The 16315-nt window shown below is 41.8% G+C and overlaps 1 protein-coding gene across 2 annotated transcripts in view; it reads right to left on the reverse strand.

Annotated features, from left to right (window-relative positions):
• The window catches only part of LOC147672090 (coronin-1C-like), a 501805-nt gene that overhangs the window by 233115 nt on the left and 252375 nt on the right, over positions 1-16315 (reverse strand). For both annotated transcript variants that reach the window (XM_086948042.1, XM_086948043.1), the window contains exon 2: positions 11393-11592. In XM_086948042.1, coding sequence (XP_086804168.1) covers positions 11393-11592 — 200 coding nt within the window. The remainder of the gene's footprint in view (positions 1-11392; positions 11593-16315) is intronic.

Raw genomic sequence — 16315 nt, forward strand, 5'->3', positions numbered from 1 at the left:
GTTATTTATTTTTTGTATAGCGCACGGATGCCGCAGCTAAGAGGCGTCCCGGCGCTTGGAGATCTGAATAACACAACACGTATGAGAAGGCGAAGGCAAGAAGACAAACTAAACTGTGGAAAAGAGGAAGGTCTTCAAGGCCTTCCTAAAAAGAAACAGGTCTGGGATTGAACGGAGTGGAGCTGGTAGAGAGTTCCAGAGGGCAGCCGCCAACACTGAGAACGAGCGTCCACCCATTCTAGCTCGTTTAAAACGGGGCACCGTAGCAAGGTTCAATCCAGCAGAACGAAGAGCTCTAGCAGGGACATAGTGCAGAATGGTCTGTGAAAGAATAGGAGGGGAGGCTAGTTTAAGAATTTTAAAAGTTAAGCAGAGGGCTTTAAACTTAACTCTCTGCTCAATCGGTAGCCAATGGAGATTCCGGATAGTTTGGCGAGCTGAGACAAATTTCGGGAGGCCGACAAGCAGCCTAGCCGCCGCATTCTGGACCCTCTGAAGACGGGACAGTTCGGCCTGATTTAAGCCCAAAAACAGAGAGTTGGCATAGTCCAGTCTGGTAAGAACCAGAGCCTGGACCATAATCTGTCTTGTCTCAGCGTCAAAAAATTTAAAGATGGGTCTCAGACATTGCAAAGTACCTAAACATACGCCAGCCATGCGCTTAGGATGGGAGGTAAATGAAAGCTTGTCATCAAACCACACCCCGAGGTTTCTGACTTCACTCACGGGGGTGGGTGCAGGGCCAAGATCAGTAGGCCACCATTGATCTCCCCATAGGCCACTTTCCTTACCAAAGATAATGACCTCGGTCTTAGAGGCATTCAGTTGAAGTCGGTTGTTCGCCATCCAGCCAGAAACAGCTTTTAACGCTGACTGGAAGGTGGGGGCGTCCATGTTAGAGTCGCCGTTCAGTGCCACCGCCAGCTGCGTGTCATCGGCGTATGACACTAAGGAAAGACCAAAACTATGGGCTACCTCCGCCAGAGGCTGAACATATAAATTAAATAAAGTGGGGCTAAGAGCCGAACCTTGGGGAACGCCCTGAAGAATAGGACGTGAAGCAGAGACATAAGGAGGTGTAGACACTTTGAAACCTCGATCCTCAAGAAAAGAGCGGAACCACTCAAGTGCCATCTCTCCAACTCCAGCCTCCATCAGACGATGTAATAAAATCTGATGGGACACCGTGTCAAAGGCGGCAGTAAGATCCAAAAGGATCAGTGCCGCCGTCTGACCCTGATCCAACATCTTCCTAATATGTTCCACCACAGCCAAAAGAGCAGTTTCGGTGCTATGACCTGCACGGAATCCGTTCTGGGAAATATCCAGTAGATTCATTTCTTGCAGGTGAGCAGATAGAATGCGGTTAGCATGTGCTTCCGCTAGCTTGGCTGGCCAAGGAAGACGGGAAATGGGCCGATAGTGTTCTGGCTTAGTCGGATCGAGGGTGGGTTTTTTAAGGATCGGAATGACCATCGCCTGTTTCCAGGCCTTGGGAACACTGCCCGAACTAAAGGACAGATTGATGAGATCATGTAGGGCAGGATAGCAACATTCAGCAAGTTCCCGGAATTGAGCGGGTCGCATGGGATCATCCGGAGAACCGGATTTAACTTTTGTTGTCAGAGCTAAAAACTCATCCCGGGTTGGACTCGGGATAGTTAGCAATGGTTTGAGAGCCAAAGATGTAGACATTTCCTCCCTGATGGGAAGCTGAGAAAATGATCTATAAATGGCCTCCACCTTTTCAACAAAAAACGAGGCTAAATCCTCGCAGTGTGCCATGGAGGGCTCAGTAGTAGCAATGTCCGTCCTCTTGCTTGTGAGGTCCTTACACACCCTGAAGATGACCTTAGAGGGATTTGTACTATTCTTAATCTCCTGCGCGTAAAAAGCAGCCCTAGCTGCACATATGGCCCGATGATACACTCTAGTGCAGGCCCTATAGGCCGCCTTGAGGTCAGTATCATACGTTTTACGCCATGCGCGTTCTGCTTTTTTACAGGAGACTTTAAGGGCTTTGAGGGATTCATCGTACCAAGGGCTAGAAGGACTCGATCTGGTCTTACTCCACTTGGCCGGAATGAGCATATCTAGGGACTGATTGAGCCATTCGCAGAAAGTGTCATAGCCCCGGGAGACTTCAGTAGGAGGTGAAGGATGGTATTTCATCAGTAGCTGGTGGAAATGCTGTAAACAGGCCATTCAATTTTGTTCTGTTTTCTTGCCATATTAGCTGTGCATTCAAAGACAGAAGTCAAATCTCTGGCGCGGCTTCCAAGGGAACTTGATGTTTACTTTTCTTTCACTGACACCAAAGTAAGAAAATGTATGTGACAAAATTGTTGTGAAACTAAAGGCTTATTTCTAGGCCTGGGCGGTAAATTCTGTTCCGCTCGCTGAATGTGGGTAATTTCGCGTTCCGCGGAGAAGGCAAAATTGCCCAAAATTCTGTGTTCTGCGGCTTCGCGAAATTTTTTGCTTATTCGCGTTCTCAAAATGCGTGTTCGCGAGAAATTTCCCACCGAGCACGCAAACAGCAATCGAGAACAGGAAAAAAGCATCGCGAACAAGCAATTCCGCGTGTTTGTGGAATTTCTGCGCGTTCGCAGAGATTTTTTACCGTTTTGCTGAGATTTACGTAAGGTGATTACGCAAATTCCGCCCACCCCTACTTATTTCTAGAACACAACAAAAATGAACTGTGCTGATTTTTCAGAATATATCAGAATTAGGAAAGTACAAATTACATTTATTTTTTTTTGTAATTCTGAAGTGTGGTGGAAACAAATATTTGCACACAATCAAAACACATCAGGTGAAGACATTTCCACACATTATCGTTTGTGTGCAGCAAAACTGTATGCATGTGCAATGGTCATTTCAACTGAAAATGCATTGTCTGCAAAGGCAGTGCGCTACCACACCATGCCTACTTCACACTATGCACACCACTCTCCTCAACTCTATGCCAGTCCACTCTACATTACACTTCAGTCTACGAAATGCCACTCCATTCTAAAACACTGCACTTCACTCCTCTGCACGACATGCCCCTCCACTACCTCAATAGACCACACTCCACTCTCCTTCACTCCACTCCAATCTATTCTACCTCAAACTACCCCACTCCACTTCGATCTACACCACTCAACTTCGATCTACACCACTCCACTTCGATCTACACCACTCCACTTCGATCTACACCACTCCACTTCGATCTACACCACTCCACTTCGATCTACACCACTCCACTTCGATCTACACCACTCCACTCTAACCCAATCTACTCTACCCAATACAATTTACTCAACTCTAGCCCACGCCACTCTACCCCAATCCACCCCACCCCACCCCAATCTAACTCACTCCAATTTACCCCACTCCAATCTACTCCAACCTACCCCACTCGACACCAATTTACTCCACTCCAATATACCCTACACCAATCTATCCCAGTCCACTCCAATCTGCCCTACTCAACTCCAATCTGCCCCACTTTAGTCTACCACAATCTACCTCACTCAATCAACTTCACTGCAATCCACTCAATAAACTCCACTTTACTCTAATCTACCACATTCTACCCCACTTCACTCCAATCTACCCGATTCCACTCCAATCTACCCTACTCCACCCCAATCCACCCAGCTCCAATCTACCCCACCTCACTCTAGCACACTCTACTCTACCCCAATCTACACCACTCCACTATACTCCAGTCTACCCCATTCCAATCCACCCAATCTACCCCACTCACTCTACCCTACTCCACTCCAATCTAACCCTCTCCATTCGACTCTACCCCATCTACCCACTCCAATCCAGTCTACCACACTCCGCTCCAATTTACCATACTCCACCCCACTCCAATCTACTTCACTTCAATTGTCTTCTATACAACACTTGTAGAGCGTATAGCTGCCCATAGGCATCCCAGCTGATAGTGTGGAACAGACTCATTAAGGAGATTTAGAGGGTCCCATCTTGGAAAAGCCAAGTCTGAAGTGATTTCCTAAAGTAGAGTTTCTTTTTGACCATTCTTTGGGAGGGAGGGAAGCTGTTCCACAACTTGGCCACATTGAAGGTGAAGAATCGTCTGCCATCATTTACCCTTTGATGATGGGAATCTTGGCCAAAAAGGCATTCAAGGAGTGCAGAGATCTTCCGGGAGAGTAGGGAAATATCAGGGAATGGGAAATCCAAGGACCTTTACCAAGAAGTGCCCTGTGGACAATTCAAAGAGATTTGAATTTGACTCTCTCTGTCACAAGAGGCCAATGAAGATAGTGCAAGGCTTGTCAGGAAGATTGCTGTCTGGGGATATTGTACACTATTCGAGCCACAGAATTCTGTACAATCTGCAATTTCCTTATTGAGGCCCTGGGAGCTCCCAGGTAAACTGAATTACGGTAATCCAGGCGAGCAAGAATGAGTGCCTGGACTACCAACCTCTTAGATGTAGAAGGAAGAAGAGGGAGAATTTTCCAAAGTATTCTCAGCATAGCTTAGCTGGTGGCTGCAAGCTTTACTTCTAGGAGTCGAATTTGAAAGATTTATCCAGCCACATTACTAGGCTCTTTATGGCGGTTTTTTGAGAGGGGGAGATCACCAGGCAGCTCGGCTAGCCCAGATCACAAGATGAGTAAAGGTTGTTGCCTAGGACCATCAACTTTGTCTTGTCATTTTGTAGTGTAGTTCCTATATTCCCAATAGGCTCTGTGCATTGGAAAAATATATACCTATAGATGTGACGTAGGACTTATGTCTACTAGGTCGCTATCGAATATATTAGACTAGGGTCCTAAAATGCTATACAACAATTTAATTTCAGAAAGGAGCTATTCATCCACTTGGCCATCTTCTTTCGGCAGCGGTCCTATGAGGGGCCCTTGCCCACTCCACCCCAATCTACCCCACTCCAGTCTATTACGATATACCCCACTCCAGTCTACCCCACTCTACCATTCTCCACTCTTCCGCAACCTACTCAACTCCAATTTGCCCCATTCCATTTCAAATTACCGCTTCCAATCTACCGCACTCCAATCTACTGCATTCCAAACTACCCCAGTCCTTTCCAAGCTACTCCACTCCAATCTAGCTCATCCCAATCCAAGCCAATAAACCCCACTCCAATCTACACAAATCCACCCCCCTCCAATCCAATAGACCCAATCTACCCCACTCCATCCTAATCTACCCAACCCCACTCCACTGGAATATACCACTCCAATCTACCCCAAACCATCCAATCTGCCTCACTCCACTCCAATCTACCCGACTACAGTCTACCCCACTTACTCTACCCTAATCTAGCCTACTCGCTCTAACCCAATCCACCCCACTCCACTCTACCCCATGCAACTCCAATGTACTGCATTCTACTCCAATGTACTCCACTCCACTCTTCCCCCATCTACCCCACTCCACTCTACGGCCAATCTGCCCCTCTCCATCCAACCCCACCCCACCCCACTAACTTTTAGACATGATGAACAGCACCCACAGTGTTGTACAACATGGCTAAGACAATTCCAAAGCCAAGAGCGTGCACATAGGCAAGACCTATTGCCCTTGCCAATGCCGGTTACTTTTACTACAAGCACATTTATGTTTTACTCCATCTGATATACTTTCCTTGTTATCATACTTCTACTCCCTTCTATTATTTTACCTCCCATTTCTTTATTACCAGTGTGTCTTCCGCCCTTGTGCTTTTCTCCTTTTATGAATTTTACTTGTACTATTCCCCTTTACCCTAATCTACGTTTTCCCCTCTGCTATACATTCTGCCCTCTTACCTTTCTCTTGATGACCTATGTCATTTCATCAAAAACAAACTATTTTAATGAAAATGGTATTTAGTCATTTTAGCATTTCTCTAACATGTAGTTTCAGCAGCCTGATTTGGTTAGGCTGACTTTCCTCGTGTTGGAAAATATTCAAAATGACAATATATCAAATTTAGGAGGGCAAAATTGTTAGATTTGGTATTTAGAGGCAAATCTCGGAATTCTGATCCCTGTACAAACCAGAACTTGCACCAAGATTGAAATTTGTCTCTTCCGCTCATAAAAAAAGATAATTCATTTTTTTTTATAAGAGGAGAATACTTGCTTTTACATTAGATCAGTTATCTTACTTGTGTCCCACGACGACGCAGGATCCACGTGTTTAGATAATTGCAGCGCCATATTTTTAATGGAAATAAGTTAGCTACTGTATTTATTATATTGATAAAGCCCCTTTTGGCTATCTACCTGCTCAAAGCAGTGATGGACTGTGTCTGGAAACATCTTGCTTTTATCTATTATAACAAATTTTTCTACTTAAAAAAAATTGTTTTATGATCTTAACTATTTTATCAAACTAAAATCTTTTTGACATTGTTAATAATTGTACGTTTATTATGTTTTCATATGCTTGTATGGTTTAAAGAACAGAAATAATGGTGAAACTGTTAACTGTTGATAATCAAGACTTAGATCGGATGTTTGAAAGATCTATAACTATTTCAACTTCTACAACAACTTTCCCGATTCTTTTGTTACTGATTTAATTCACTTTAGCTACACCTCTATTTGGCAGGCATATGTTCAACAGAGAAGATTGTCTATGAAAAACAACTGCTGATCTGAAATCCTCGTTGTGTTTAACAACTAATGGGTAACTTACAAAGAATCCAGCTACGGAATGAAGCACCAATGCTACCTAACATCTGTTTTCCATTATCTCTCAAAATAAACAGATGGAAAATATGTTAGCATAAAAAGAAAACAAGGATGTCTAACGATAGTTAAAGTGCAAAATACCAACGATTTTACAAATTAAACAACAAAAATGTCCCAAGTAAGACAATCGGCGTGACGCAGAAATTGGCTATCTAGCCTTTTAACTTATCCTCAAAGTAAATGGGGAAACACGATGTACTGCGACTATAACCGGGTCAGAATTTCACAAATACCAATCTGTGATGCCAATTAGCCAATGCTCACATGCAAATAAGAACCATTACAAATTCAGTCCCACATATGCAAATTTATTTCATACATATTCATTTGGGGGAGAAAAAATCAGACACTCCCACCCAATTGGCCAAGAGCGTGGCTTGCTGGTCGGAGACCCCTTCGAGGGATCTGCCTTCCAGCTCACATCAGGGCCACACCCTCCTTCTCGATCTTCAATCAAGGCTTAAAGCACACTGAATGGAACAAGGAAGGAAGGCCTCCGAAACACTTGACCCTGCAAAAGACTCCCAAACATAAAACACTTATGGCATTGTTATGAAAAAGTTTATAGTCAATAAAATTCAGCTTTTGGCTTGTGCATCATCGCACTTCCTACATCTCATCATATCCCAGTTTTTGTAGTGTGTACCAATTAAGTAAAGGTTGTCTCGCAGAAGGGTAAACTATAAGAAATACAGAACAAACTATAGATAAATAAATAGAATAAAGATCAACATTCAATCTCGCCACAGCAGATACAAGGTAGAAAGGCCTGTTTAGATATCGTCTGTTCTATTAAGAACTACTTGGACCATGAAGCAATAGCTCTGCATCAGATAAGTGTGGCATCACGGTAGTGAAGGGTTGGCGGTTATCATAAGACAAATATGGAAGCCCTATTTGCTTGGAAAATGTAATTAATGATACAGCTAAAGCTCTTGCTGAATCTCACTGGATGGTTTGATGGAGCTCCTTTAAGTGTGTGATATGCATGACAAATGCGAATAATATAACATTTCGGCTGGCTTCAGCTTGAATCTAGAAAAGAGTGTCGAATCCTGCTCTCATCCAATCCCGGCACCATCAATGTTTTTATCAAAAGTCCACCATCTCCCAAACAAAACGCCAAAACAACGTTAGGACCAAGAGAGACAGCCCAGTACTGCAAATATGGTCATTTGCTAAGTCCAGCTGTGTTCCAGCTGCTTGCAATATACGTTTCCAGATGACTGGTTTCCAAAATAAGTCAGAAGTCACTTCATCCTAGGTTTTTGAATCGTTATTGTAAAACGAAGCTAAATGTGGCATGAGTGCACATGAGGCTGGCAGAGGGCCAGGCAGGAAGCACGCTAGAGAGTACACCCGCTGTGCTCCTGTGACAAAGATGCTCAGCAGAGAGACACTTCCAGTAAAACGACTACAAAGGATGCTGTTACTTCAGATCCCACCGCTGGAAAATCGACCCAATTTAAAATGTCAGTTGAAAAGGACCTTTAGAAAATACTAAATATTTGATGAGGGCTTTTCCTCTCAGCTTTGAGCCCTCTGAGAACCGGTGCAAACACAAATACATATGTTGTCTTCTTTGGTGAACTTTGCTGCAGCTGAAAAATACAAGCATTAGCGTATTTGTAATGCTTCTGCAGCATCGCTGACAAGACAATCACAGCTGCAGTGAGCAGTGGAGAATCCATGAATCTAAAACTGCAGTATTACTTTTCTGCAGCAACCCTGACAAGCCAATCCCTGCTGCAGTGAGCAGGGGAGAATGCACAGATCGAAGACTGCAGTATCACTTTTCTGCAGCAACGCTGACAAGTCAATCATGGCTGCAGTGGGCAGCAGAGAAGGCACAGGTAAGAAGACTGCAGTCTTACATGGCTTTAACACTGCTAACTAGTCAATCATCATAGCTGCAATAGGGAATACACAGAAGGCTGTAGTCTGACTTTCATCCATCCATCCATGCCAAGTCAACTGTGGCGGTTGTGCGCAACACAGAGTTCACAGGTAGAAGACTGCAGTCTTTCCCTTCAGCAACATGGCTGGCAAGTGAGATGCTGCGGGCAGCGGGAAATGCACAGGTAAAAAAAAGTGCAGCCTTATTCTCCTGCAGTACAGTTAACAAGTGGCCTGCATCTGTAGCTGGTGGCAGTGAATGCACAGAGTAGGGCACTACAATCTTCCTCTCCTGAAATATGAAGTAGAATACACTTAGAAGTCATCTCTTGACATTTAACTCCGGAAATACCTCAGTATACCTGCTTTTTTACACAGATGTGATTATGTAAAATAAAAAAATCTTACTCATAGACAAAACTATCAACAATGCTAAATAAATGAAGATTTAACCTCTTCTGAAAAACTTTAATAACCCTAGTCTTCAAAAACCAAGATTTCACACTTCCAAAAGCCTCTAAAGCATGACACATGAAGCACTGATGAAGACTTGGTGATGCTATTGTGTTGTATTCTTTGTATTTCATATATTTTATTTATAAAGCGCAAATAGATGCGGTAACAGCCTAGGATATGGTGGTAGTTTCTGATATTGCATGCGTTTGTCCATCAGTGCAGAGAGTAGCTAGTCCACTACTGCACAAAACAAGATTCCACTGTTAATATGACCACAATATATAGAGACACAAAGGTTCTGAAATGTATTTATGTGTGTATGGAGGAAATTGCAGTACACTGACATAGTTGTACAGTAATAGAGCACTGCACAAGGTGGGAGGATATTATCAAAAACAGTATGGTATTGGGAATGTAGACAATGTTAGTACTAGTGGATTTAATGTGTACAATTCCCATCAGAGACTTTCACACTCACTGTTGTACAGAATGAGATCTAAGGGCTTTCAATTATTGACAATTTATAGGATATAGAAATTAAAACCCTATGGCTCTAAATTCTTAATAAACAGCATTTGCATTTCATTTTATTTCAATGAATAGGTACATGACCTACCTTGAAATCTGAAGGCATTTCCAACTATTTACAAGGAAGCATGGTTTGCCTCTTGATTTGTCAAAGTGCATATGATCAGTGGTCTGCATTTGTACTCATCCAAAGGTATGTCAAACATAAAGGATTCTAATGCAGATATAACATAGGATAGAATGAACCAGTTGAAGCTAATCAAAGCAAGCCACAGTACTTTTAGATGGAGGAACGATTATTGCAAAAATTATATGCGATATTAAACCTTATATAAGCTCAACATCTATACAAATGCAACTAAATTAAAGTTCAACACTTTGATCAACTATTCTTAAGCTATCTGGTTTTAGGTTTAAACCTATAATAACTGATAAAACCCCACTGAAAGGAAAATAGCCATCACCGGTGTAAACATATAAACACTGAAAAAACACCTTTGTAACCACAAACTAAGTACCATTCATGGAAAGGAAAAGATTAGTGAAAGAGTCATTTTATTGCTTCCTGAAGGGGCCAATACAATGTAACTTTGTCATACAAGATAGCATCAAGAAAGACTGGGCTAACATTATTCTGCTTGAGTTTTGTTGTTCAGGGATGTTACTAAAACATTGTCTCTTCGTCCTTCTGCTTTTTCAGTTTTGTGGTCTTTGGTCTAAAGATGCAGTGTTTAGAAGCAGGTTTTAGGTCTTATTTAGTTATTTTATAAACTGTAGAGAATCGGGAAATACAGAAATCAGATTTGAAATGTTGGCTACATTTAATTTCACTAATCGATAAAATGGCTGCTTTCATAAGAATCTTTCTTAATATGTAACATCACATTTACCAGCAGACAGAGAATGGGTGAAATCCTTTGATACATCAGCCCCCTTTTCTAGTGAGTCAGTATTGATTGTTAGTAAATTGCCAAACACCCGAGTCTTTAAACATTCAATGCAAGATGTAGTGACAGGTATATGTATGTGAAAAGAATGTTGTCACAAAGCATCTGAGATAGTGGTAAAAACATCACACCAGGTGTTTGGTAAACATGGAATGCAGTGTCACTTTGAATTCTGCTGAAAAAAATTCCATCCAAGTTAAATAAATATTGGAGTGATATTGTTTGAACTTGCTGTAATTCAGCTACATATAGGAAAAAGTTGTATGATGGTCTGTCAAAATTGATACCTGAGCTGAAGTGCTTCCCTGTAAGAGATCCTTGCCACTTGTTAGATGGTATGCTGAAAGCATCTTTACAATCTTCAGAGTTAATGAAGAATGCTATTAACTTTGTAGTCTGGTGCAGTAAAAATGTATTTGGACCTCATATACCCTGTGCATACGCTACCTATACACATGCACTATCCGTGCAGAAAGCAAGCAATAATTAAAATGAAATTAAAATTCCATAAACACCAGAAAAACACTGTTTTTGGTGTTTTTAATGGCACGAAAATGTGTAACCAGTGATAAACACTTTTTTTTAAGGTATTGAAAAAACTGAAAAAACCCCACCTGAATTTACCAATAATAGAGACTGAAAACAGGAAAGCCTAACTATTCTTAAAAGATTAAACAGATGGGAATGTGTGTATATATATATATATATATATATATATATATATATATATATATATATATATACACAGCAAAGCTGGGTTTACTTCTGCCTTCCCTGCTTTATGAAGAGAAAGTTAAAGATTGAAAATGGAGAAGGACCTCCAGAACCTACCTTTTGTAAAGGGAGTACGAGGAATGCTCCTCCACCACTAGCTTCAATGATAATCGCAACAAATTTGGGATTGACCGCACAAAAAGAACTGTCCCAGGTCACTCGGGAGACTCTGATATCATCGTAACACTGGTCATTCTTCACCGCTTGTCCAAATACGTGCCGAAATTTGCTTTGACGTACAACACGCCTCATTGTGTCTGCAGAAAAAAAGAAAAAAGGAAAAGCATAAAAAGTTGCTAAATGAATCTCTACTAGATGACCCACATCTTGAGTTTTTTTTTAGTCTCATGAAGGACAGCTTAAACACAGATACAGAAAGTGATCTTTCTAGAGGGCACCTCTTCATGAGATCCTGTTTGTGGGGAGTACTCAATACTGAGCCTTTGCATGGCTTTATAAAACAAGCATTGGAATATCCAATAGGTCTCGCCTTTGGGACCTTGTAAGTGTTTAGCTATGCAGCACATTATCCTGGGTACTGTGCTACCAAGGATTGAAGAGCTATACAGTTACTACACACTGGGTCATGCAGTTTGATTCAGGAATACATTCTTGCCTCAAGAAACACTTATGGACACATTCCAAGGATTTTTAATGGACAGACAGAAAGATAAATGCCTTGATGCTAGTCAACAGCACTATAACATTCTGTGTGGGACTACTTCACTAGAGTATTGAGCAGCCTATGGAAGAAATTTGTGAAGTACTTTCCAATGGGGGCGATGTCACATCCCTCTTTTCCCAGGCCTTTTTTAACAAGTGCACTTCTCCTGAGTTTTCCATTCAAAACACTGCTCGCTCCATCCGTTTACCAGCAAGCCCAAGCCCTGCCCTCTGTCCCAGTCCCCTCGTTATATGAGTCCTAGACATACCAACAACAACAAAATGCTCCCATTTGTCAGGTAGAGGGGAAATAATGACTAAACTGGGACAGCTTTGGCACAGCTTAATCTCCGTGCACCGAAAAACAAAAAAAAGAACCCAACCTTATGTAATGTAACTAGCACTTTTGTAAAACGCTCCAATACCTCTGGGTCAGTCAAGTTCGTGCTCTATAAAAATGCCCCAAAAAATTAAGCTGACCTTGTGTAATGTTACTAGTGCTCATGTAAAGCGCTCCAACACCTTCGGGTTGCTTGAGTTCACATTATATATAAGAAAAATGTCGCACAGTCCCTGAGGAGATGCTGTTAATGTGCTAAGATATTAGAGCTCTGAGAGGAGGACGACGACAGGAAGAGGAAGCGGGGTGGGCATGCAGCGATGTGGGACGGATAAATGCTGCTCCCAGTTGTCAGGTAGGGGGGAAATAATGAATTAACAGGGGCACGTCAGCATCACTTAATCTCTGCGCACCTAAAAAACAGAAATGTACCCTGACCCTGTGTAATGTAACTGACACTTTTGTAAAGTGCTTCATTACATTTGGGTCAGTCAAGTTCGTGCTCTATAAAAATGCCACCAAAAATGAACCTGTCTTTGTGTAATGTAACTAGTGCCCATGTAAAGAGCTCCGACTGCTACGGGTCGCTCGAGTTCACATTATATAAACAAGCATCAGAGAAACTACGACTGAAGTTGCCCAAGCCTTGCCATTAACTGTGCTGCAAGGTTGGGCAGCAGATCAGGTGATGAAGGCTTGCAAAAGCAACAAGTATCGAAGCAGGAGGGGCTTGGGGGAAATCCTTGCATTGTGAAGTCAGAGAAAATGAAAGACGCCCTTGAAAACAGCATCTGAAATGTAATCTCAGTATTTGAACAGGGCAGGGAGATTAAGTGAAGGGTGCCGAAACTGAACAACCGAAGACGGGCAAACAGTGCCACTATCAGGAATCAAAGAAAAAAATAGTCCCTTAAATGAGCACACACACAAAAGCATAATGTTTACAATAACTGGGCGGTGAACTGTGGGAGGAAACCAAATACAAAAAGGAGGGACAAAGAGGAACGATTAACCACTAGCAAGCAAGCTTTTTTGAACAGAAATCGAAGGGACGAATAAAAAGGCAATGTGCGGACTGTGAGGCCACAGAGTGAATACAGCATGTCTCAAAGAGACAGTGTGTGAGCTGCCTATGCTCAACCTAAAAAACGTAACAATTGTTCAGGGTGTGCTTACAAAAAGATGTATAGGAGGGAGGTACTCAAACTGGTGAAAACAGAGTTTGGCACTCTCCCAGTGACACGCCCACTCATCCACCAAATTCTCTAGAATCAACAGACCCAGCTACTCTCTCACATTTTTCACTCATATCAATGATCTAGCCTGGACTCGCGATTCAATGTGCAACTGTTAAAGCATACAACTAAAATCTGTAGGTAACAATGTTTTCAACAAAGAAAATTGAAAAAATGCACAGAAGGTATATGCAAACCCTATCTTCCCTATACACATGTAAATAATCAATTAAATGGCACGAGTGGCGACGTTCATTTAATGAGTTTGAAAAATGGTATAAGGGAATAGATGTGGTGAAGTGACAGCTCCAGGGTGTGTTTTACAGAAAATGTTTATTTCAAATAGAAACCACTGCGCGCAAACAGGACACGAGTGCCTTTATAAAAGATAGTGTAGGCTTCCATCTGTCAGGCATCCTCCCTCTAAAAAAGTAAAATATTTAATTTCAAATACCTGAATGATTGTACTTAATGTTACTGTTATTATAACTTTTAAGAAATAAAAGACATTTCAGGTCCTGTTTATTATGATTTAAAGCGCAAATGTAGCCTTAAAAGACTACATGCCATGGGGACCATCACCCCCACATTCCACCAATGACGACAAGGGTTTGTTTCTCTATCATTGCCCATGAGAAGGAGCCAGGTTGGGCACGGGCACAAACAGCTTAACACATTGGAGTCACTGTTTTCACTTTAGGGGAAACATAAAAAGAAGGAAGCCCTTACCATCTTTCAGGTATGGACTCTTACAAGAGACCACACTGCCTTCGAGTTAACATTTCCTTTTAAAAGCTTCGGAAATCTGAATCTAAATGACTGAATATTAACTTGAAAGCAAAACGACAACTGATTAACAGCGAATCTGTGCAGCCAGATTGTACAAAAGGCAGGGATTTAGATGTCAGGCAAAGAGTCAAAAATATTTTAAAGGAAGGGAAAATAACCTAGCGAAACCACTAATGTTTGGAGTAAGATCCCTAGATCATAAAAGGTTGACATTTTCAGTTTACTGACTTGTTAAGAACATACAAACTTCTATGGCAGATCAACCCCTGAACGTGGTTTCCAAAGGTCTGTAGGCGAGCTAAACATACTGCCCCAAAGCTCACCAACATGTAGCACCGCTGGGGTTTTGTGAAAGCGTTTGATTTACAGTGTCTGCTCACATACACGTTTAAAATTGAGTAGTAAAATGCAAAGTAATAATGTGGTCCCTTCAAAGTGCGGCGTAGAACAGACAACTGATGCACAATGCATTACAGAGAAGTAGTAAGAGTTTGAGCCTTAGCTTGTATTTATGTTGCATGGAGTTAACGGATCCAATGGTCTTTGTCATATAAGAGCCCATTAATGTTTTTCAACATTGTGCTTGATTTTAGGGACAGGATCCACAAGTCAACTGTCATGGGTTGGCAAATAGTGCTAGTCCGAGAGAAAGAGCTAAATTTGTTGGGGGCAGCCTCATTTGCCCAAAGTAAGGTTTTTCTGCTGCTGGTTAACCTCTTGGTTTTGTAAACAGGCTAGCAAGTGCTCCATGGAAACAGTACATTAAGTGAATGAAATGCTTAAGAGGTGCTAGAACACGTCTTCCTCGTCAGTCCAGGCTTTGGATTTTCCTTTCTCACTGGCAGTCAAATGCCCACGTAAAGCACAACCAAACGTTCCCAGATATGGAAATCATACGTCAATGGTGGAATAGGGGGACTGAGAAGAAATTATACTGTTAAAAATACACTTCTTATCAAGGAAGAGAGGGAGAAGCTGAGATTCATTTGGCATCCGTCAGGTATACTAAATATCAAAGGAGAATGAATCACATGTCCTGTGTATTTCCAGGGTCTTGAGTTCTCCTTGTTTAAAAACCGACATTCACAATGAACCTGCGGTGCGGTATATCTTGGTTCTCCGCCTTGTAGGTTACGTGAAAAGCATCATCATAGGGTCTTTTTTTGCTTTCCTCCACCTGGAGGGAGATCAACTGTTTTTTTTACAGCAGTTGTGATTAGAAAAATTGAGGGTGTGATGGACGCGTGATTAAGATTACCTCCATCTCTCATTATGGTTTTTAATTTCTTGAGGGTGGGGTAAGATTAAAAGAATAGGTGGTGCTAGGTAGAAGAGTTACTGTTCCATAGCACCTAGTGAAGGTCATGACTAGTCAACATGTTTCGGCCCTTGGCGCCCAATTGGTCTGCGAGTCATCTTCAGGACCAAGTAGTGACACGCTACCACACTGAAGATTCACTGTTAAAAATATAATAGATTAATTTGAACAAGACAAACAAAACGGCATTTGCTCTGGATCCCAGCTGTTTCAATCAGTGAAGGCTTTCCTTATAAATAGTGCGAGGATCACGTATGTCAGGCAAGCACTGAGCGAAGAAGGTTTTGCAGGACTGTATTTGAAGAGTAATCAAGGTATTTTGTTCATCTTACAAAATGACTTGCGGAGTAAAGGTTTTGGAATAGTGCTGTAATGTTTCTGCCAATGTTATGTGTCTTGAAATAATTTTTTTCTTTCTTAGCAGCACCTTCCTGATGTTTTCTAGCAGCAGTAATCTAACATCCAAAATAAACAAAGGCACCTCTGCCAACAAGGCCTTCATATGAACCCAAATGGCTATTTCATTTAGGTTCTAGGTCCCGCTACAGAAATGTAATATTTTCACCGAATGTCTGAGTCTCAAAGGTATTTTAGGATAGATAATTTCAAGTATTTTTTCCTGACAGCAATATCGT

This window comes from Lissotriton vulgaris, unplaced genomic scaffold (assembly GCF_964263255.1).
Source record: "Lissotriton vulgaris unplaced genomic scaffold, aLisVul1.2 SCAFFOLD_468, whole genome shotgun sequence".
Classification (NCBI taxonomy): Eukaryota; Metazoa; Chordata; class Amphibia; order Caudata; family Salamandridae; genus Lissotriton; species Lissotriton vulgaris.